Here is a 23,599-nt window from a genome sequence, read left to right as displayed (position 1 = left end):
CACTCAGAATGATCTTTTCTAGATCCCACCACTTGCCTGCAAATTTCTTTTAAGCAGCCTTTTTTTTTTTCACAAAATTGGTGTGTTTTACTTTTATAACGAAATTGCGGTGGAGTACAAGAGTTGGCTTGGCAGTTAGGAGAATTTGCAGCTCTTACAGAAGTTTCTAATTTGGTTCCCTAGCACCAATGTCATCCACCAGTAGAATGAAGTTTCTGGTTGATTTCCTTGCACATGCAAAATTAATGTGATAGTTGTAATGCTTATAGGATTTCCTTATATAATAAAATTGCAAGAATATAATATTTTTCCTCTCTGTTTGAACAAAATTTTAAGAGACCTGATGTCATGTGCATTTATATAAAGTATGTGTTCTATAGCTTTCTCTCTCTCTCTTTCTCTTTTATAAATATGTGGCTGTGTGTCAACTGATGAAATGTTTATTCTATGAAAAATTCAAAAAAATAAGTAAATGATGGTCATTGCCACAATCACTTCAAATTTTGGTCTCTGATATCATGTCTATACGTCATAAAAAAACAACTTGTTTTCAATATGTTTTCTGAAATGCTTTTCAGTATTAGCTGCCTTCTTAAAGAGTATGTATGCCGAGTTGTAGTCATCTTGTAACGATTTTATTGCTCCAAGATCAACATTATTGAACTAAATATTTTAGAAGTTGATTTTTCCCACTTAATAGCAATAAATGATTACTCAGTGGTAGATCAATGCATGTTTTCATAGTTACTCTCCCAGTGCTATCTACTGCATCTTGCAGCCATCCTGGTTCTTTCTAACTTATGGTTTACTATAGAAGCTATAGAAGTCGGGTTACTGAGTTTATTAATGTTCCATTAAAATCATAGTCAAAAGGCTTCGTGAAGGACCTCAGGGATTTTCTAGTGAGTTGAAAAGAAAAGATTGATCATCAGGTGTCTTTTTTGACATCTATTGTGTCAGTTCAAAAAAATAAAAACCACTTAATTTTGTGCTGTCTGTGTTCAAGATAAACGATGTTGCTAAATATTTGAATAATGCATATTAGAACAAACCCTGCCTTCTGTAGTGCCAAGGCAGAATCTATAAGCACTGATTTCTGTCATCACATTTTCTTGTATCAATGAATACATGTACAGAGACTGAGTACTGTGCTCCATGACACTTTGACGATTTTTTCAATTTTGAGAAAATTGCTACCTGTTTCATGAAGGAAATGATTTTATGTTTTTGTTGTATCTTCTACCTTCTATTCGTGTTGGAAAGTGAATACAGATTGTCTTTTAATTAATCACTAGGCAAAGAGTTCCATTTTCCAATGGTCATGTCAGCAGAATTACAAAGGAAAAACCATTGTCTCTGGTCCTTTGAACTATAACTCATATAAGTCAGGGAAGTAATATTTTATTATAATCTCAGGTACTGGAGGTGGGAAGGTTTTAAAATTCTACCATTCATTTACATTTAATGGAAATGAACTATTTCTAAATTGAGATAAGTGAAAAGAGTAAACTTTGTTATACTGAGCTTGAAAATTAGGTTAGTAAAATTGATCATCCAATACTCCGTAAATGACTAATGTTTTCTTTATAAAATAGTCATAATTATTATTATATTTCTATACAAATGTAATTCACTAATTCTGGAAAAGCATTTAAAACAAACAAAATATTCAATAATTATCATAAATTAATAACTTATTTATATATCACTACCCAAAAATTCTTCCTTAAATCTTTAACATGTTTCAATAAAATTTAATAACCTTTCAGTTTTTCTTAAATTAAATGATTTAAGGTCTGTAAAGAACTGAGTTGGCATTTTGATGGGAATTGCGTTGAGTCGATTGCTTTTGGCATGATGACCATTTTTACAATGTTAATCCTGCCAATCCATGAGCACGGGAGATCGTTCCATCTTCTGATATGGTCTTCAATTTCTTTCTACAGAGACTTAAAGTTTTTTCAAGCAGGTCTTTCACTTGCTTGGTTAGAGTCATCCCAAGGTACTTTATGTTATTAGTGGCTATTGTGAAGGGTGTTGTTTCCCTCATTTCTTTCTGTGCCCTTTTGTCTTTGGTATAGAGGAAGGCTTCTGATTTTTTTTGAGTTGATTTTGTATCCTGCCACTTTGCTGAAGGTGTTTATCAGCTGAAGGAGTTCTCTGGTTGAATTTTTGGGGTCGAGGAGGTCATGAAATTTGCAGGCAAATGGTGGGATCTAGAAAAGATCATTCTGAGTGAAGTATCCCAGAAGGAGAAAGACACACATGGTATATACTCACTCATATAGTCCTATAAGATATGATAAACATAATGAAATCTATACACCTAAAGAAGATAAACAAGAAAGAGGACCCGGGGTAAGATGATCAATCCTCACTTAGAAAGACAAATGGGAGCTGCAATTGGAAGTAGGAGTAAACAAGTAACAGGACAGGAGCCTACCACAGAGGGTCCCTGAAAGACTCTACCTAGCAGTATATCAAAGTTGATACTAAGACTCATAACCAAACCTTCGGCAGAGTGCGGGGAATCATATGAAAAAAGGTTGAGTTAGCATAGTATGGCGTGGAAAGGATAGGAGCTCCACAAGAAACAAATATATCTGGCACAGGGGTCTTTTCTGAGACTGACATTCCACGAAGGCCCATGTATTGATATAACCTAGAACCTCTGCTCGGATGAAGTCCCTGGTAGCTCAGTAACCAATTGGTTTCCCATAGTAAGGGGAACAGGGAATATTTCTGACAGGAACTCAATGGTAGGCTCTTTGACCTCCCCACCCCCCCAAGGGAGGAGCAGTCCTGTTAGGCCACAGAGGAGGACTTTGTAGCCAGTCCTGAAGATACCTGATAAAACAGGGTCAGATGAAAGGGGAGGAGGTCCTCCCTAATCAATGGACTTGGAAAGGGGCAGGGAGGAGATGATGGAGGTAGGGTGGGATTGGGAGGGAATGAGGGAAAGGGATACCACTGGGATACAGAGTTAATAAAATGTAACTAATAATAAAAAATAAAAATAAAATTAAAAAAATTAAAGGATTTATTATCTAGTTACTATACCTGAGCTGGAGCCTCTGCTCTAATTTCCTCCCTTGGTCTGCTGTTTTGAATTCCCTGAATAAAGAAAAATGTGACATGAGAACTGTAAATTGAAATAAACCCTTTCCTCTCAGAGTTATATCATTGCAATAGAAGTACTAACACAATTACTTTTTTTACAGTTTCTTTTGGAACTATGACAACTTTTTACTGTTGGTTTCATTATTCAAATAACATCACAGAAATTTTATCATCTAACTCTATGCTTTACAAATAGTTCTCATGTGGCCCATGTTTACTTATGAATTTAAGAATTATCAAAACTGAGCATATAAAAACACTTAGGCAAAAACATCTTCCTTAACTTTATTTCACATGTTCTGTATATTAAAAATGAGCTTTCCCATTGAACTTAATTGCTACATAAATTTAGGATACTTTTGATTCACTAAAGTATATATATTCACTGATTATTACTGTACAGAATAACCTCACAGGATGAAAGCAAAATTTTCTATAAAAATAAGGTAATCATCAAAATAATATAACATTATTAAGCAACCTAAAACAGTATGTATAGATCAACGACCTTGAAACTACAATCTCTCCAAGTGGATGCTGCCATGCACTTGTTTCTATGGAACTGCACATTGTTTTAGACTAGCTGCATGCATTTGTTATTGGGTGATTGCAGAGATTAACTAGATCTATACTTCTACTTCTCTTTTGTGTGTTGGAAGTACTGATCCAGAGTTTACCAATGGCAATGGTTGGTACCATTAGACAAAGAAAGTATTCTAGAGGCTGGAAAAGTTATCAAGGTGTTCTTGGACCAATTTCATAACACACACTTGAAAGATGTGCCCTACCTTCTTAGACATTGAAGACAATGCATGATTATTTTATTAAAAGTAGACATGAACTATTCTGTTTCCACATAAACGTTGCCTTTTAATTTCTTTACAAAATGATTAGTTACTACAATAGTGGTCTAGCCCTGTTCATACTGATGTTTGAGTCTACGTAATGCCAAGTGTTGCTTTTATTTAAGGAACAAAAGCGGAAATTAACCTGAATAAATTTGTTCTTTCTGTAGCACAGTAAACACTGAAGGAAATGCATAACTCTCATAAACAAAAGGAAGAACAGAATTCATTTTGAAACTAAAAAAATGTAAAAGTAATAATGATAATAATTGTAATATAATACACCCAGACAATAAAATAAACCAGTAAGGATATTTATTAAAGAATATTACTCCCCTGAGTGAGGAGCAGCCTTGTCAGGACACAGAGGAGAACATTGCAGCCAGTCCTGATGAGACCTGATAGGCTAGGGTTGGATGGAAGGGGAGGTGGACCTCCCCTATCAGTAGACTTGGAGAGGGGCATAGGAAGAGATGAGAGAGGAAAGGTGGGATTGGGAGGGAATGAGAGGGGCTACAGCTGGAATACAAAGCAAGTAAAATGTAATTAGTATAAAAAAGAAAAAGAAAAAAGTATTACTACTAACTAATTGTGTAAAATGTGTTTATTGATAATATACTTGACTTTTGGATAATTAAAAATTGGAACCTGGAAAAATGCCTCAGTTTGAAGAGCATATGAGAAATAATAAGGGACTGAATTACAATATCCATACCAAAGGCCAGGTGTGATCCATATAACTGTCAGTGGAGAAATAAGATTTCTGACTGCTAACCACACTTCAGTTTCAATGAGAGACCCTGTCCCAAGATAATAATTCAGGGATTGGCAGAGCAAGACTGGCAGGATGGAAGACATCACTCTGTCCTCTTGATAAATGATTGTTTACATTGGCATGCATACCCGCACACATACCTACAAAAGGCACACTCACCCACATACCCATCTACCCCCCATAAACACACACACATACACAATGTAAACACAAATATGTAAAACATTTATAAGCATAGTAACCAAATAAGAAAATACCAATTATTTTGGCCATAAATATGTATATTCCTCAAATACAATTGTTTCCTGTCCTGTCTGTTTTCAAAGCTGTATTGATGAAACACTGTTGAGGAATGAGGTGAAATACAGCTTAACTACTTTTGGTAGCCAGTGTGTCACAGAACCCATCCATCTTTTCATCACTGAAATCTGTTTACACTAGGCTACATACCAATAAGACGGTTATTTGTAGAAAAGCTCACGTTTTGAGGTGCTGGTAGCATGGTTTAGTGACTAAGAAGGCATACCAATGGGACTCCAGCAAATACAGAGGGTGGGAGAAGGGAAGAGGGTATAGTTGGCAATGTGTTTGAGGACCATCCACCCAAATTCAACATTTTCTCTGTGCCTCTTCAGTGAGGCCTTCCCATGGCCCACAAAAAGTAGATAGACTGGCTGCTTTCAGTATGATGGTTGTAACCTAAAGAATGTGGCGGGTGGTGATGCTAAGACACCATAAGGACAAGTCTGATGGGACTGTACATTTACCTGGTTGTACATGGATGATCACTGTGTAGACAACCTTCTGTGCCTCTTCTGCCAGGCACTTGTTGCTCTGAGTTGCAATTCTTCTTTCACTTTTCTGTTGTTGATGATAACAGTGCTGACAGAACCACCAGAAAACCAAGCCTTCCACCATAGGTGCTCACGTGCACACTTGAGTACTTACTTGAAGTGACTCTATTCTTTTTATTTCTCTGTGTGGTGTAACTGTTGGAGATAGATTAGGATGTGTTGTCTTGTTGAATTGTGTGTGGTCGTGTGGGAGGAGATTTGTCACTGGCTGTGTGTTGAGGTTTAAAAAGCCCTTTGCATTCTGAATGAGATTTAACCATCATCCCTAGGGTCCTCCTTAGTGTTCAGCTTCTTTAGGTCTATAGATGCTCGGAGAAGACATAGACCCCTTGCTCAGATGTGGCCAACCGGCAATTCAGTCTTCATGTGGATCTGTGAGTGAGGGGATCATGGGCAGCCTCTATCATGAACTCAGTTGACTGTTCTCTGATCACTTGCCCCTGATGATGCAGCCTTGCCAGGAATGGGATCCAAGCAGGGCTGATGAGACTTAGCAAGCTATGCACAGATGGCAATATTGGATAACTCCTCCGTTCAGTGGACTAGGAGAAGAAGATGGGGGGAGGGAGGGCGGATGGGACTGGGGGGGTTGAGGGAGGCGCCTTCAATCGGGATATATAATGAGTAAATGGTGAAGAAAAAAATAAAAATTAAAAAAAAAAAACAAAAAACAAAAGCAAAAACCATTGCAGGCCCCATCTCTGTCTCTCCCTGCAGAGAGATACGGATAGATAAGGATGTAAAGCTCTCAATAACTGCTCCAGAAGCATGCCTATGTGCTTCTTGCTGTGATGATATCGGAATAAACCTCTAAAGCTGTAAGCAAGCCCCTAATCAAATGCTATGTTTTTCTTTTCTTTTTTATTTTATTTTTCTTTTTAGTTACATTTTGTTAACTCTGTGTCCCAGCTGTATCCCGCTCCCTCGTTCTCTCCCCAACCCCACACTCCCTCCCTGGTCTCCTCCCTGCCCCTTTCCAAGTCCACTGATAGGGGAGGACCTCCTCCCCTTTCATTTGACCTTGTTTTATCAGGTATCTTCAGGGCTGGCTGCAAAGTCCTCCTCTGTGGCCTAACAGACTGCTCCTCAACTGGGGGGGCGGGGGGGAGGGTCAAACAGTCTGTCCTTGAGATCCTGTTAGAAATAGTCCGTCTTCCCCTTACTTTGGAAAACTACTTGGTTACTGAGCTACCATGGACCACATCCGAGCAGAAGTTCTAGGTTATATCCATAGATGGTCCTTGGTGGAGTGTCAGTCTCAGAAAAGACCCTGTGCCCAGATATATTTGGTCCTTGTAGAGCTCCTATCCTTTCCATATCATACTAACTTCCCTTCTTTCATATGATTCCCTGCACTCTGCCGAGGGTTTGGTTATGAGTCTTAGTGTCTGCTTTGAAACACTGCTAGGTAGAGTCTTTCAGATGCCTTTTGTGGTAGACTCCTGTCATACGTTCAATGCACATCCCATTTGTCTTTCTAAATGAGGATTAATCACCTTCACCTGTGTCCACTTTCTTGATTATCTTCTTTAGGTGTGTAGATTTCATTATGTTTATCATGTCTTGTAGGTCTATATAAGCAAGTATATACCAAGTTTGTCTTTCTCCTTCTGGGATACTTCACTCAGAATGATCTTTTCTAGATCCCACCACTTGCCTGCAAATTTCATGATTTCCTCCTTTTTGATTGCTGAGTAGTATTCCATTGTGTAAAAATACCACAATTTCTGTATCCATTCCTCCGTTGATGGACATCTGGGTTGTTTCCAAGTTCTGGCTATTACAAATAAAGCTGCTACGAACATGGTTGAACAAATGTCCTTGTTGTGTACTTGAGCAAATTTTGGGTATATACCTAGGAGTGGTGTAGCTGGGTCTTGAGGTAGCACTACTCCTAGTTGTCTGAGAAAGCTCCAGATTGACTTCCAAAGTGGTTGAACAAGTTTACATTCCCACCAGCAATGGAGGAGGGTTCCCTTTTCTCCACAACCTCTCCAGCATGTGCTATCACTTGAGTTTTTCATCTTGGCCATTCTGATGGGTGTAAGGTGAAATCTCAGGGTCGTTTTGATTTGCATTTCCCTAATGGCTAATGAGGATGAGCATTTCTTTAAGTGTTTCTCTGCCATTTGATGTTCCTCTTTCGAGAATTCTCTGTATAGCTCTCTTCCCCATATTTTAAGTGGATTACTTGGTTTGTTGCTTTTCTGCTTCTTTAGTTCTTTATATATACTGGATATTAACCCTCTGTCAGATAAAGGGTTGGTGAAGATTCTTTCCCAATCTGTAGGCTGTCTATTTGTTTTGATGACAGTGTCTTTTGCTTTACAGAAGCTTTTCAGTTTCATGAGGTCCCATGTATTGATTGTTGCTCTTAGAGCCTGTGCTGTTGGTGTTCTGTTCAGGAAGTTGTCTCCTGTGCCAATGAGTTCTAGGCTGTTCCCCACTTTTTTTTCCAACTGATTTAGAGTATCTGGTTTTATGTTGAGGTCCTTGATCCACTTGGACTTTAGTTTTGTGCAGGGTGATAAACATGGATCTATTTTCATTTTCTGCATGTAGACATCCAGTTGGTCCAGCACCATTTGTTGAAGATGCTGTCTTTTTTCCATTGAATGGATTTGGCTTCTTTGTCAAATATTGAGTATTCATAGGTGTGTGGGTTTATTTCTGGGTCTTCTATGCGGTTCCATTGATCCTCCTTTCTGTTTTTATGCCAATACCATGCAGTTTTTATTACTGTTGCCCTGTAGTACAGCTTGAGATCGGGAATGGAGATACCTCCAGATGATCTGTTGTTGTACAGGATCGTTTTGGAGATTCTGGGTTTTTTGTTTCTCCATATGAAGCTGAGAATCTTTTTTTCAAAGTCTGTAAAGAATTGAGTTGGTATTTTGATGGGAATTGCATTGAATCTGTAGATTGCTTTTGGCAGGATGGCCATTTTCACAATGTTAATCCTACCAATCCATGAGCACGGGAGATCTTTCCATCTTCTGAGATCTTCTTCAATTTCTTTCTTCAGAGACTTGAAGTTTTTCTCAAACAGGTCTTTCACTTGCTTGGTTAGAGTCACACCAAGGTACTTTATGTTATTAGTGGCTATTGTGAAGGGTGTTGTTTACCTAATTTCTTTCTCAGCCTTTTTGTCTTTGGTATACAAGAGGGCTTCTGATTTTTTTGAGTTGATTTTGTATCCTGCCACTTTGCTGAAGGTGTTTATCAGCTGAAGAAGTTCTCTGGTTGAATCTTTGGGGTCACTCATGTATACTATCATATCATCTGCAAATAGTGACACTTTGACCTCTTCCTTTCTGATTTGTATCCCCTTGATTTCCTTTAGTTGTCTTATTGCTCTGGCTAGGACTTCAAGTACAATGTTGAAGAGATATGGAGAGCGTGGGCAGCCTTGTCTTATCCCTGATTTCAGTGGGATTGATAAGTTTCTCTCCATTGAGTTTGATGTTGGCTATAGACTTGCTGTATATTGCCTTTACTATCTTTAGGTATGTGCTTTTTATCCCTGATCTCTCCAAGACTTTAAACATAAATGGGTGTTGGAATTTGTCAAATGCTTTTTCAACATCTAAGGAGATGATCATGTGGTTTTTCTCCTTCATTTTGTTTATGTGGTGGATTACATTAATGGATTTCCGTATGTTGAACCATCCTTGCATGCCTGGGATGAAGCCTACTTGGTCATGGTGGATAATATCTTTGATGTGTTCTTGGATTCGGTTTGCAAGTATTTTATTGAGTATTTTTGCATCAATGTTCATAAGAGAGATATGTCTGAAGTTCAAGAAAAAAATATGCCTAATGTTACTGTGGATTATTCAGTTGTGGTTCCCATGTTGCCACCATTTAAGCATCCATAGCCATTTGTACTCAAACATGCATGCACCCATAAAAGGACACACGAAAATTAAATAAATATTACACTAAGAATAAAGTTACTAATATGTTGGTAGTAACACCCATAGGTTACATATATTTATGAGAGAGAACACCATAGGTAAGCCCGATATAATCATAGTGGACAATGTTGGAACGATTCAGTGCTGTGGGATCCATGTGTGTAGAAGAATCTGGAAGGAACATGGATATCCTATAGAACATAGAAAAGGCTAGAAATTATTTTTTTTTTCCCTGGATCTTTGGAGGGAATGCAACCTTATCAACATATGATTTCAGTGTTTGTTATATTTTTGACTGTCAGCAGCTAGAAAATATATTTGTGTTATTAAGCCTTTAAGTTTGAGATAGTTTTTTTCTTTTTTTTTTTTTACAGTAGTCATAAAATACAGGTGTGGAATAGAATTTAAATAATGAAAACAGAGATGAGCTGCTATTTCTATTGTGACAACTTGAGATAAACAAATGGATCACCTTTAATGCTGAGGCTAGCATAAAACTGAAACCACAAAATCATGTATTGAGACATAAGACGCGTTCAACTTCTTTGGAGAATGCCTGACATTCACAGCAAATCCACACACTCCCTTACAAATAATTCATGTGGTTGATCATGTCAGATTAAATCCATCTGTACTCAACCCATTTCCCTGATGAGCATAACAGCTTTTCATGTTCTCTGAAATACTTTCCAGCAAAAAGTATTTATATGGGGAAATAAAGGCAGCACATTCCTTCAAAAACTTGCATTTCTACCTACTCTTGTAGTATGAGTCTAGAGGGAATGGGCTGATCAAACTTAAGTTATGCTCTTTTGCTAACACCTGTCAATACCTATTTACAAAAGACATACACTTGAATATAGTTTTTACTTTCTATTAAGGGATGCATTTAATATCAGTACTATGAAGTTTGAAAATTCTGGCAATATTTTTAATTAAAAATTAGATTTTTTTTCTTTATGTGATATATTATGTTTACAGATTACCTACAACTCCTCCCAGATCCCCACACCCAACAAAAACCAGACCCTGTCTTACTCTTTCCTCTCTCTAATTAGTAAAAAAAAAAGAAAAAGGCATCTGAAAAGAGAAATATAAGAAGATAAAAACAAACATACTGGATAGGGCAAAATTAATAAATGAAAGGAAAAAAATGAGAAAAGGAAAAAGCACAAGAAATACACAGAGAGATACACACACATTCACCCACAAAGAAAAACCCTAAAGACAAAAACTCAGAAACTACAATATATAAGCAAAATATATGTAGTTAAAAAATGCCATGCAAAGAAATTCCAAGACAAAAAAGTCTCCAAAGTACTGTTTGTTTTGTGTTGGCCATTTATTGCTGAGCGTGAGGCATGCCTCTAAATGTGGTTATGCAGTAAGACTCCTTTGGGTTAAACTATTTTGTGTGTGTGTATGTGTGCGCGCATGCAGTTATCAGTTAGAGATAACATCTAGGTTAGGGATAAGGGTTGTTCAAGTCCCCTTTTATTGCTGACACCCCAACTAGTCTAGACCATCTGTTACCCATCTGTTCAGACCGTGTGCACGCTGCCAGGCTCTGTGAGTTCATATGAGTATCACGACTGCTGTGTCTAGGTGTTATTTTCTTGCTGTCTTCCATTAGTACTGGGTTTCACAATCCTTTGCTTCCTCTTCTGCATAGTTCCCTGAACTAAAAAAGAAGGGATTCATAGAAATATCCAAGTCAGAACTGAGCTGTTCCAAGGCTTCTCATTCTCTGCACATTGTGCATTTGTAGATGAGTTCCATCTACAGCAGGAGGAAACCTCTCTAATGATAGCTGAAAGAGGCACAGATCTATGGGTATAAATGAATGTCATTAGAAGTCATTTTATGTTCTGTTATCAGACAGGAGTATTTAGTTTTTCCTAGGTCCCCAGATTAACAAGTCTTAGTTTCTTCAACCACCTGAGAAAGAGAAATTTCCAGTGACACGAACAGAAGCTAGGCAGCAGGGTTAAGGTTCTAGGTAGACACCTGCTTGACTTCATCACCTTCAGTGAGTTATGCAGGTTTTGTCCTCAGCAAAAGGACCTTACCTTTCCTGGAGAGCAGACAGTGTAGCTTTGGCAATAGTTAGGCAATCTTGAAATTATCCAGTGATACAGTTCACCTCAGAAAATGTATTTATACACAGTGGAATGAAACAGAGAAAATGTACACTAATCTAAAAGTAAACACACATACACACACAGACACATCCACATTTGTGAAAAATATATGTATATAAAAAAACATCAAATGATATCATAAACATTAATATATTTTTAATTAATGGTTTTATAATGCTTTTATTTTTAATTAATTAGATAATCCATTATTTAAAATTCTATACTATTATTATCTTACTTTTGAAAAAAAAATTGAGAATGTAATTTATCATATTACCATTCGTTGCAAATTTTCAACTGGCATATTTGGATGTTCATATTTGTTTGTTTATTGCTGGTGATAGTCTAAAAAGTATTTGAGTCCCAGAGATATTTGTTCCCTAAATGAAAACATTTTATCACGTTGCAAATAAAATAGGGCATTAGTGTTTGAATGAAAGCACACAAAAGTCGTGGCTCACCTGTGTAGAGGTTATGTTGTAGAATGTGAGGCTTAACGAAGAGGTCAAACAGTGAGATGACATTATAAGCTGTTAGCTGATCTCTATCATAAGCAGTCGTATTTTATGTAAATCAAGTAGAAAAATGCACTACTACTTCTCTTAGGAACCACTTTGGCTAAGACCTTTTCAATTTTTCTGTTATTAGAGTTAGTTTTCTTTCTCAAATTTACATATACATACATATATATATATATATATATATATATATATACATAATTATATATATATATCACACAAAGAGCCATTATTAGAGATTAGAGATTATGACATAATTATTAAAGATAGAACAAAATTTTATATATCTAAATATTATTATTATTATATTCCTCAAATAATTCTAAACAAGCTTAAATATCATGGTAGATACTTATGAAACATTTTACAATTGAGAATTAAAGTACATTTCTTTTGTTTGTGCACTGTATGTGGTGGACCCATATTCCATGGTGCCTATGTAAAGGTAAAGGGAAACTTGTGGTATTCATTTATTTCCTTCTACTGCATGGGCTCTAAATATCAAATACATGTAATCAAACTACATGTTTGAATACAACTTTACAAGCTGAACTACCTCACAGGCAGTGACAGTTTTTTTGTTTTGTTTGTTAGGTATTTATTTATTTGTTTGTTTGTTTATGCTGTACCACACATGTAAAATGAAATGGGGACATATTTTCAGCCCCTTAATATTTGATTCAATTAACATATTTTAACCTTAAGATGTTGTACAGATAGCACACATAATTTTGTCATTTAAAAGGACTTTCAGGTTTTTTTTTTTTCAAGCTGAGATTTTAAAACATTCTGTGAAAGACAAACACTAAGACACAAAATGGTTTCATTCCCAACACTGTCACCATTAAATCAATAGTTTAGCACTGGATGTAATGTGTTTATTTTGATCATTTGTATCCACGAAGAGAAGAAAATAAAGTTAATAATTTATTATTTCCTTTGTTTTGTGACAGGCTTTTCTTTTAGAAAAATGGATGTGACTAGTGTGTCTTCACATTCCAATCTATACTGTATTGCAAAAGCTGTTTATTGATTCATTGGAATTGATGACTGTTTGATTTTATGTCCTATCAGGAGCTACAACTATAGAGAAGTACGACCTCAGAACGAATCTATGGATCCAGGCAGGAATGATGAATGGCAGGAGGCTTCAGTTTGGTGTGGCTGTTATTGATGACAAGCTCTTTGTAATTGGAGGTCGCGATGGCTTAAAGACATTGAACACTGTTGAATGTTACAATCCCAAAACCAAGACATGGACTGTTTTACCTCCGATGTCAACACATAGGCATGGTCTAGGTAAGGTCTATACTTATTTCTATAATTAAAAAATATTTAAATGATAATACAAATATATTTTAATTCTTATATAAAGTGGTTTATTCGGAGTACAATGTTTAGGCTTTTCAACTTTTCCTATACTGGTAACTGTGCATTTAGCTGTTGAGAAAGCAGACCAAGAAAACGGTGAAGAGCTTAAGCTGTCCCTAACATTTTCATAAACTCTTACATTTGGTATGAGAAAGATGAATTATTAGCAAAATACTAATGACAAAGTACTAGACAGACAAAATGCTGAAGTCCAGAGCAAGGAGGGCTGATAGTAAAACTAGATACATAAGATGGCACCTCCCACTGTGTGGGAAAAGTGAATTTGACTGTTTTGTGTTTTGTCTCCTTTTAAATTCCCCAGTCGATGGTCAGCAAAAATCTGTATGTAGAAAATGGCGTTTGGTTTAGGAAATAAAGTGTATACTGAGTTCTCTGATGATGCAAGCATCCTGTTATGAACCGTTGAATGACAGAAAGCTCAGCGAACTTATGATAACCAAGAACAGTGAGCATCCAAGGTTATATAGTTATCTTCTCTGTGCTTATGTTGTGTCAGTATTGACATTGCTTATCGAGTCAGTCATTTTTTTAGGCTTTAATTCTTCCTCTCCCAGTTCATCTTGATTTACTGATATCCAGTCTTTTGAATTGTTTACAATTTACATATAGGACAATGTCTACAGCAGTGCCTTTATCTCAATTACCTTGGAATTATAAAGTCACATTGTTGCTACTTGGCAATTCACTATATTTGCTTTCTTATAACAGTCTTAATGCCCTCTGTTGTCCGTGTGAAGATACTATAAATCTTTGAAAATTTGTATTTGTCTCCTAAATTATTTTTAATTTATGCTAAATGATCACTTCCCTGTCCACTCTGCACTATCCAATTCTTCCTTCAGCCTTCTGTTATTTTTCCTCCCTATGTTTTTTTGTTTTGTTTTGTTTTGTTTTGCCCTATTGTTTTTTAATTTCTTATTTTAGAGAAATCAGAAGCTGGATTTTTTTCTGAAGTGATTTTCTTTTATTATTATTTATTATAATTTATTTACTTTGTAGCCAACTTTAGTCCTTCTCTTTTTTCTTTTTTTATTAATCACAGTTTATTCACTTTGTATCCCAGCTTTAGTCCCCTCTCCAACCCCTCTCAATATCACCCTCCCTCCCTCTTCTTCTCCTATGCCCCTCCCCCAGCCCAATGATAGGGGAGGTCCTCCACCCCTTCCATCTGACCATAGTCTAGCAAGTATTATTAGGACTGGCTTCTTTGTCTTCCTCTGCAGACTCGTAAGGCTGCTCCCCCCTCAGGTGGAGGTTATCAAAGAGCCAGCCTATGTGTTCATGTCAGAGATGGTCCTTGGACCTATTATTGGGGAACCCTCTTGGATACTGAGCTGCCTTGGGCTACTTCTGTGCAGGGCTTCTCAGTTATCTCCATGCACGGTCCTTATTTGGTGTATCAGTCTCAGAAAAGACCCCTGTGCCAAGATTTTTTGGTTCTGTTGCTCCCCTTGTGGAGCTCCTGTTCCCTCCAGGTCTTTCTGTCTTCTTCTTCTTTCATAAGATTCTGCCCAAAGTTTGCACTCTGCCCAAAGTTTAGCTATGCATCTCAGAATGTTTTGATACCCTGCTGGATGGAGTCTTTCAGGGGCCTTCTGTGATAGGCTCCTGTCCTGTTCCCTGTTTTCTTACTCTTCCATTGTCTGTCTCATTTGCCTTTCTGAATGGAATCCTATTCCATTGCTGGTGGGAATGAAAACTTGTACAACCACTTTGGAAATCAATCCTGCGCTTTCTCAGACTTTCTTAGGAATGGTGCTACCTAAAGACTCAGCTATACCACTCCTAGGCATATATCCAAAAGATGCTCAGGTACACAACAAGGACATTTGCTCAACCATGTTCATAGCAGCTTTATTTTTAATAGTCAGAAACTGGAAACAGACCAGATCTCCATCAACGGAGGAATGGATACAGAAATTGTGGTATTTTTACACAATTGAATACTACTCAGTAATTAAAAACAAGGAAATCATGAAATTTGCAGGCAAATTGTGGGATCTAGAAAAGATCATCCTTAGTGAAGTATCCCAGAAGAAGAATGACATACATGGTATATACTCACTTATAAGTGGATATTAGACATATAATATAGGATAAACATACTAAAATCTGTACAACTAAGGAAGCTAATGAAGAAGGAAGACCCTGGATAAGATGTTCAATCTTCATTGAGAAAGTTCTTTTCTTTATTCTTTCTGTTACTCTTCTTCCTCCTGCTCTTCCTCTCCTTTTCCTAATCCTTCTTCCTGTTATTCTTCCTCTTCAATTTTCTTTGTCTTTTAATGTTCCATTTCTTTTTACCGGTATTGGCCAATTAAATACACAATTGTGTTTCTGAGTTTTCATATGGGTGCTTTGAATGTAAGATAATTACATCAAGAAGGATCCCATCCCTGGGTTTCTTTGCACCTGTTTAGTATTAATTCACATAAAAGAAAGACTGACTTCTGAATACAAAACCCTGAGCTTGAAATCTGAATTCACAAGGATCACCTGCTGTTGTCCTTCAAATAGAGGCAACAGAGGCAAATCTTCCTTTACTTGTTTTGTACCAACATCCCTTGATATTGTCTTTGCTGCAGATGGCCTAACTTTAAAGCCAGTACTTAAGAAGAGATCACAATACTCAGGATGAGTGTCTGTTGCTTTGATGTTAGCATTTGCTCATTAAAGCTAGTCATTGATGTCATCCTCATTGTCACAGACTGTTTTTGGCAAGTTCTAAAACTGATGTTTCATTAACTCAAGGATAAATATGTGATTCCTTACAGGAGAATTATGTAACATAAAGATTAACAAAAAAAGAAAGCACTATATAAATAATTTTTCTCTTAAAAGTTCAGCCACTTCTGATGAGACCTGATAGACTAAGATCAGAAAGAAGGAGAGGAGGACCTCCCCTATCAGTGGACTTGGGGAGGGGCATGCATGTAGAAAGGGGGGATGGTGGGACCGGGAGGGGAGGAGAGAGGGGCTTATGGGGGATACAAAATGAATAAAGTGTAATTAATAAAAGTTAAAAAAAAAAGTTCTAAGTTTATTGTCTAAATGTTCATCTCACTCCGGAAGTTACAACTGACTTCATGACTTTTGTTCGTTATTTTTAATTTATTCTTTGATATTTTCATACGTGTGTGTGTCGTGTCTCCTTTTGTGTTTGTGTTTGTGTGTGTGTGTGTGTGTGTGTGTGTGAGTTGTCTATGTGAGGATGTCAGACCTCCTGGAACAGGTGTTACAGACAGTTGTGAGATACCATGTGTGTGCTGGTAATTGAACTTGGTTGGGTCTCCAACTCCTAACTGCTGAGCTGTCTTTCTAGCCCCCTCCTGTCTCCCTTTTGTGCATGGCCCTCAGCTTCTGACTGGGTTGTTTGCATGAGGCTCTGTGAGCATAGACGGCTTTTTGTGGCTACACCACTGAAGAAAACCACACTCGTCCTTCTATAACCATTAATTTCTAATAATTTTTTTAAGTAAGGTTAGTTTCTGAAGCCCCTCTCCCATCCATGATGCCCAGTCTTGTACTTATCTTGTGAAGCTAAATACAGATGCAGTGAGTTCATAATTTCAGAAGTCCTGCCAAGTTCCGGAAGACATCTTCTGTGGAAGGGGTGCCTATCTGCCTTGTTAGCAGTATGTGTGTTCCAGGGTTCTCTGAAACCTGGAGAGGTTAACATGCTGCAGTGTCCCTGGAACACTGACCCATACTCCTTCACAAATTTAGTTATTGCAGACTTGCATCACACAGCGAATTCTCCATGATCAAAACTGCTAAAATTTGCATATATGGTACAAAATTTACATTCAAATAATAAATATGAAGTGAAATTTATCAACGAAAGATAAAAATCAAAGTATTTTTGAGTTACCAAGAATTTTGCATGTCAGTCTCAGAAAAGACCCTGTGCCCAGATACGTTTGGTCTTTGTGGAGCTCCTATCCTTTCCTCATCAGACTAACTCCCCTTCTTTCATATGATTCCCTGCACTCTGCCAAAGGTTTGGTCACGAGTCTTTGCTTTGAAAACACTGCTAAGGACCATGTATGAATGTAACCTGGAGCCTCTGCTGGGATGTGGCCTGTGGTAGCTCAGTAACCAATTGGTTTCCCATAGTGAGGGGAACAAGGACTATTTCTAACAGGAACTCAATGACTGGCTCTTTGGCCTCCCCACCCCCAAAGGGAGGAGCAGTCCTGTTAGGCCACAGAGGAGAGCTTTGCAGCCAGTCCTGAAGATACCTGATAAAACAGGATCGGATGAATGGGGAGGAGGTTCCCCCTATCAGTGGACTTGGCAAGGGGCACAGTGGAGATGAGGGAGGGAGGGACTGGGAGGGAATGAGGGATCTGGACACAGCTGGGATACAGAGTTAATAAAATGTAACTGGGGGGCGGAGCCAAGATGGCGACTAGCACACACAGTTTCCTAGCTGTGGAAGAGATAAAAGTTCTGAGTTGATGAGTGGAAGAACTTCTGAAGCCAGGGAAACAATGGAGAGACTTTCTAAACAACAGGGAACATCGCAGGAGGTGAAAACCTTGGTCTCCGGTCACCCAGGGACTTGTTTGGGGAAGGTGAGAAACAATCCTTTGATCTCTCGGCACTCCCCTCCCCCAGACCTCCCTCCTCCTCGGCACAGCGGACTCGCCTTTCTCAGCGCAGACCTAACTGCCTGGGGCCTGCAGCCACTGAGGCGGAGCCCCAAGCCCTTTATCGGCAAAGGCCAGCAGTACTGTGTCTCGGAGCCCCAGATTCGCGCGGCAGCTGCACCATCCTCCCAGGGCCCGAGTCTGCTAGACTCCATACTAGCTCCGCAGGAGCGCCATCACTGACTGTACGGCCCGCCCAATCCCACAGTGACAGAGAATACGCTATATACTCACCAAAACCAGACAAAAACGCCATACAAGCTACACACACCAGGCGCTGGGCCTCCGAAGCTTGGAGAGCACAGTAAAGAGACCCCAGGACTTCCCAGAAAGCATCTGGACTAGCAACCCAGTCTCCAGTTACAGCGGGACTTTCTAACCTGGCGGCGGAGCAGCACTGAGCTGGCGGGGCACATCAGCCCTCCAGTTTAAGACTAACCAGGGCCAAACCAGAGAACAGAAAGGCTGGTTACCCCGATTCCCACTGACGTGACCACCCTGAAATCTCCAGCTGCAGCAAGACCTCATAACCTGGCAGTGACAGCAGCACGGAACTGGCGGGGCACATCAAAGAAGCAGGGCCAAACCAGAGAGCAGAGAGCCCAGATACGCCGATCTCTGCCAAGTGACCTGCCTGTAAGTGAGTGTACCCTTGAGAATCTGCAGCTCCACTGATCCTGGGTTCTTCTAAAACAGAAGCCAGGCATCAAACCCCCTCCCACCCATATACCCACTTTGGGAAACAGAGGGGCACTTGGAACATTGAAGTTCCTGCTCTGTGGGTCTAATTGAGGAGTTAAGGCAGTTAAGGCCAGAAATTGCGCTGCGATCATCACTAGCGCCTGCGACATATACATTGCAGAGCCCCTCCCACACACTCAAGGGTTCAACATTAGCCATCACTCTGTCCCTCGAGACACATGCCCACACCCACTTACACACACACACACACACACATATACACACGCACGCACGCACGCTTGCATTTGCCTCTGTTTGCACCTGCGTACTTTCCTCCCACAGGTACAGCTAGTCCTCAGCATACGCTAAGGACACGGGACCTCTCTCAACTTCCTGAAGAATTCTCCAGACTCGAGAGAGAGACAGTACCAGTCTGATCGGCAGAATCCAAAAACAAACAGGGAAGGTCTCAGATAAGCCAATGACCAGGGTAGGCGAAAGAACACTTCCAACATAAATCAGGACATCATGACTTCACCAGCAAACCCCAAAATCGATGGATACTCCAATTCATCAGAAGCACAGGAAAATGACCTTAAAGCCATGCTTGCTCAATTATTTGAGGCTCATAAGGAGGAAATGAACAAATCTTTCAAAGAGTTGGCCAGTCAATTGGAGGTAAAGAAAGAAGAAATAGACAAAACCCTTAAAGAAACACAGGCAAACATAGCCAAACAAATAGAGGCACAAGTAGAGAAAAAATTAGTGGCATACAAAAAGGAAATGAACAAAGAAATAGAGTCCATCGTAGAGAGACAGGAATCCAAATTCAAACACATGAAAGAAATGGTGCAAGGCATGAAAACAGAATTAGAATCAATAAAGAAAACACAAAATGAGAAAACTCTTGAGCTGGAGAACTTGGAGAAAAGATCAGGAACCACAAAAGTAAGCATCACCAGCAGAATACAAGAGATGGAAGAGAGAATCTCTGGAGCTGAAGACACACTTGCAGAAATTGATACTTCTCTCAAAGAAAAAGTAAAATCAGAAAAATTCCAATCACAAAATATCCAAGAAATCAAGGATGCTATGAAAAGACAAAATCTTAGAATAATAGGAATTGATGAAAAAGAAGACTCCAGGCTCCAAGGTCCAGAAAATATTTTCAAAAAAAATCATAGAAGAAAATTTTCCAAACTTAAAGAAAGAGATGTCCATAAATATACAAGAGGCCTACAGAACACCAAATAGACTAGACCAGAAAAGAAACACATCACGTCACATCATAGTCAAAACACTAAATCTACAGAACAAAGAAAAGATATTAAAAGCAGCCAGGGAAAAAGGCCAAGTAACATATGAAGGTAGACCTATCAGAATCACACCAGACTTTTCATCAGAAACTATGAAAGCCAGAAGGGCCTGGGCAAGCATCATGGAGACTCTAAGAGATCACAAATGTCAACCGAGACTACTATACCCTGCAAAGCTTTCAATCAACATAGATGCAGAAAACAAAATATTCCATGACAAAACTAAATTTACGCAATATCTATACAGCAAACCAACCCTACAGAAGATACTAGAAGGAAAACTCCAATCCAACGAAAACGAATTCACCCAAGAAAACAGGGCATACAGATAATATCCCAACAAAAATGAAAAGAAAACAAGCAATGAAACAAGGTAAGATCATCGACTCCATTACAAAAGGAACTAACATGCATTGGTCAATATTATCTATCAATATTAATGGACTCAACTCACCAATAAAAAGACACAGGCTAACAGAATGGTTACGGAAACAGGACCCAACATTCTGTTGCATCCAAGAAACACACCTATGCAACAAAGATAAACACTACCTCAGAGTAAAGGGCTGGAAAAATGTTTTTCAAGCAAATTGTTCCAGAAAACAAGCTGGAGTAGCCATCCTAATATCTAATAAAATAGACTTTCAACCCAAGTTAATCAAAAAAGATAAGGAGGGCCACTATATTCTCATCAAAGGAAAAATCCAACAAGAGGACATCACAATTTTGAATATCTATGCCCCAAATACAAGAGCACCTACATTCGTAAATGAAACAATATTAAAGCTTAAATCATACATTGATCCTAATACCTTAATAGTGGGAGACTTCAACACCCCACTCTCATCAAGGGACAGATCAACCAGACAGACACCAAATAGGGAAATAAAAGCACTCACAGAATCCCTAAATCAAATGGACCTAATAGATGTCTACAGATCTTTTCACCCAAACTCAAAAGAGTACACCTTCTTCTCAGCACCACATGGAACCTTCTCCAAAATAGACCATATAGTTGGTCACAAAGCAAGCCTCAACAGATACAAAAGGATTGAAATAATCCCTTGTATACTATCTGACCACCATGGACTAAAGCTGGACCTCAACAACAACAGAAACAACAAAAAGCCAACACGCACATGGAAACTGAACAACTTACTACTCAATGACAGCTGGGTCAAGGAAGAAATAAAGAAAGAAATTAAAGACTTTCTAGAATTCAATGAAAATGAAGGCACAACACACCCAAATTTATGGGACACATTGAAAGCAGTGCTCAGAGGAAAATTTATAGCACTAAGTGCCTGCAAGAAGAAATCCGTAGCATCACATACAAACAACTTAATGGCCCAACTGAAAAACCTAGAAAAAAAAGAAGCAGATACACCCAAGAGGAGCAGACGGCTGGAAATAATCAAACTAAGGGCAGAAATCAATCAATTAGAAACAAATAAAATTATCCAAAGAATCAATGAAACAAAAAGCTGGTTCTTTGAGAAAATCAACAAGATAGACAAACCCTTAGCCAAACTAACTAAAAAGCAGAGAGAAACCATACAAATCAGCAAAATCAGAAAGGAAAATGGGGACATAACTACAGACACTGAGGAAATCCAAACGATTATTAGGTCATACTACAAAAGCCTATATGGCACAAAATTTGAAAATCTAAATGAAATGGATAACTTTCTTGACAGATTCCATCTACCAAAATTAAGTCAAGATCAGGTAGAAAGACTGAATAGTCCTATATCTCCCAAGGAAATTGAAGCAGTCATTAACAGTCTCCCCTCCAAAAAAAGCCCTGGACCAGATGGCTTCAGCGCAGAATTCTACAAGACCTTCAAAGAAGTACTAACACCAATTCTCCTCAAACTATTCCATAAAATAGAAACAGAAGGAACACTACCAAACTCATTCTATGAAGCCACAGTCACTTTGATACCTAAACCACACAAAGATCCAACAAAAAAAGAGAACTTCAGACCTATCTCTCTTATGAACATTGATGCAAAAATACTCAATAAAATACTTGCAAACCGAATCCAAGAACACATCAAAGATATCATCCAAAATGACCAAGTAGGCTTCATCCCAGAAATGCAAGGGTGGTTCAACATACGGAACTCCATCAATGTAATCCACCACATAAACAAAATGAAGGAGAAAAACCACATGATCATCTCCTTAGATGCTGAAAAAGCATTTGACAAAGTCCAACACCCATTTATGTTTAAAGTCTTGGAGAGATCAGGGATACAAGGCACATACCTAAAGATAGTAAAGGTAATATACAGCAAGCCTATAGCCAACATCAAACTCAATGGAGAGAAACTTAAATCAATCCCACTGAAATCAGGGACAAGACAAGGCTGCCCATGCTCTCCATATCTCTTCAACATTGTACTTGAAGTCCTAGCCAGAGCAATAAGACAACTAAAGGAGATCAAGGGGATACAAATCGGAAAGGAAGAGGTCAAAGTGTCACTATTTGCAGATGATATGATAGTATACATGAGCGACCCCAAAGATTCAACCAGAGAACTTCTTCAGGTGATAAACACCTTCAGCAAAGTGGCAGGATACAAAATCAACTCAAAAAAATCAGAAGCCCTCTTGTATACCAAAGACAAAAAGGCTGAGAAAGAAATTAGGGAAACAACACCCTTCACAATAGCCACTAATAACATAAAGTACCTTGGGATGACTCTAACCAAGCAAGTGAAAGACCTGTTTGAGAAAAACTTCAAGTCTCTGAAGAAAGAAATTGAAGAAGATCTCAGAAGATGGAAAGATCTCCCGTGCTCATGGATTGGTAGGATTAACATTGTGAAAATGGCCATCCTGCCAAAAGCAATCTACAGATTCAATGCAATTCCCATCAAAATACCAACTCAATTCTTTACAGACCTTGAAAAAAAGATTCTCAGCTTCATATGGAGAAACAAAACACCCAGAATCTCCAAAACGATCCTGTACAACAACAGATCATCTGGAGGTATCTCCATTCCCGATCTCAAGCTGTACTACAGGGCAACAGTAATAAAAACTGCATGGTATTGGCATAAAAACAGAATGGAGGATCAATGGAACCGCATAGAAGACCCAGAAATAAACCCACACACCTATGAATACTCAATATTTGACAAAGAAGCCAAATCCATTCAATGGAAAAAAGACAGCATCTTCAACAAATGTTGCTGGACCAACTGGATGTCTACATGCAGAAAAATGAAAATAGATCCATATTTATCACCCTGCACAAAACTAAAGTCCAAGTGGATCAAGGACCTCAACATAAAACCAGATACTCTAAATCAGCTGGGAAAAAAAAAGTGGGAAACAGCCTAGAACTCATTGGCACAGGAGACAACTTCCTGAACAGAAC

General features: G+C 38.4%; 1 protein-coding gene across 2 annotated transcripts in view; it reads left to right on the top strand.

Annotated features, from left to right (window-relative positions):
• Klhl1 (kelch like family member 1) overlaps positions 1-23,599 on the top strand; it is a 456,733-nt gene that overhangs the window by 341,450 nt on the left and 91,684 nt on the right. For both annotated transcript variants that reach the window (XM_055609989.1, XM_055609990.1), the window contains exon 7: positions 13,245-13,469. In XM_055609989.1, the coding sequence (XP_055465964.1) occupies positions 13,245-13,469 (225 nt within the window). The remainder of the gene's footprint in view (positions 1-13,244; positions 13,470-23,599) is intronic.

Source organism: Psammomys obesus, unplaced genomic scaffold (assembly GCF_907164565.1).
Source record: "Psammomys obesus unplaced genomic scaffold, mPsaObe1.curated_primary_1811, whole genome shotgun sequence".
NCBI lineage: Eukaryota > Metazoa > Chordata > Mammalia > Rodentia > Muridae > Psammomys > Psammomys obesus.
The sequence above is the reverse complement of the archived record's forward strand: the minus strand, read 5'-3'. Positions and strand labels throughout refer to the sequence as shown.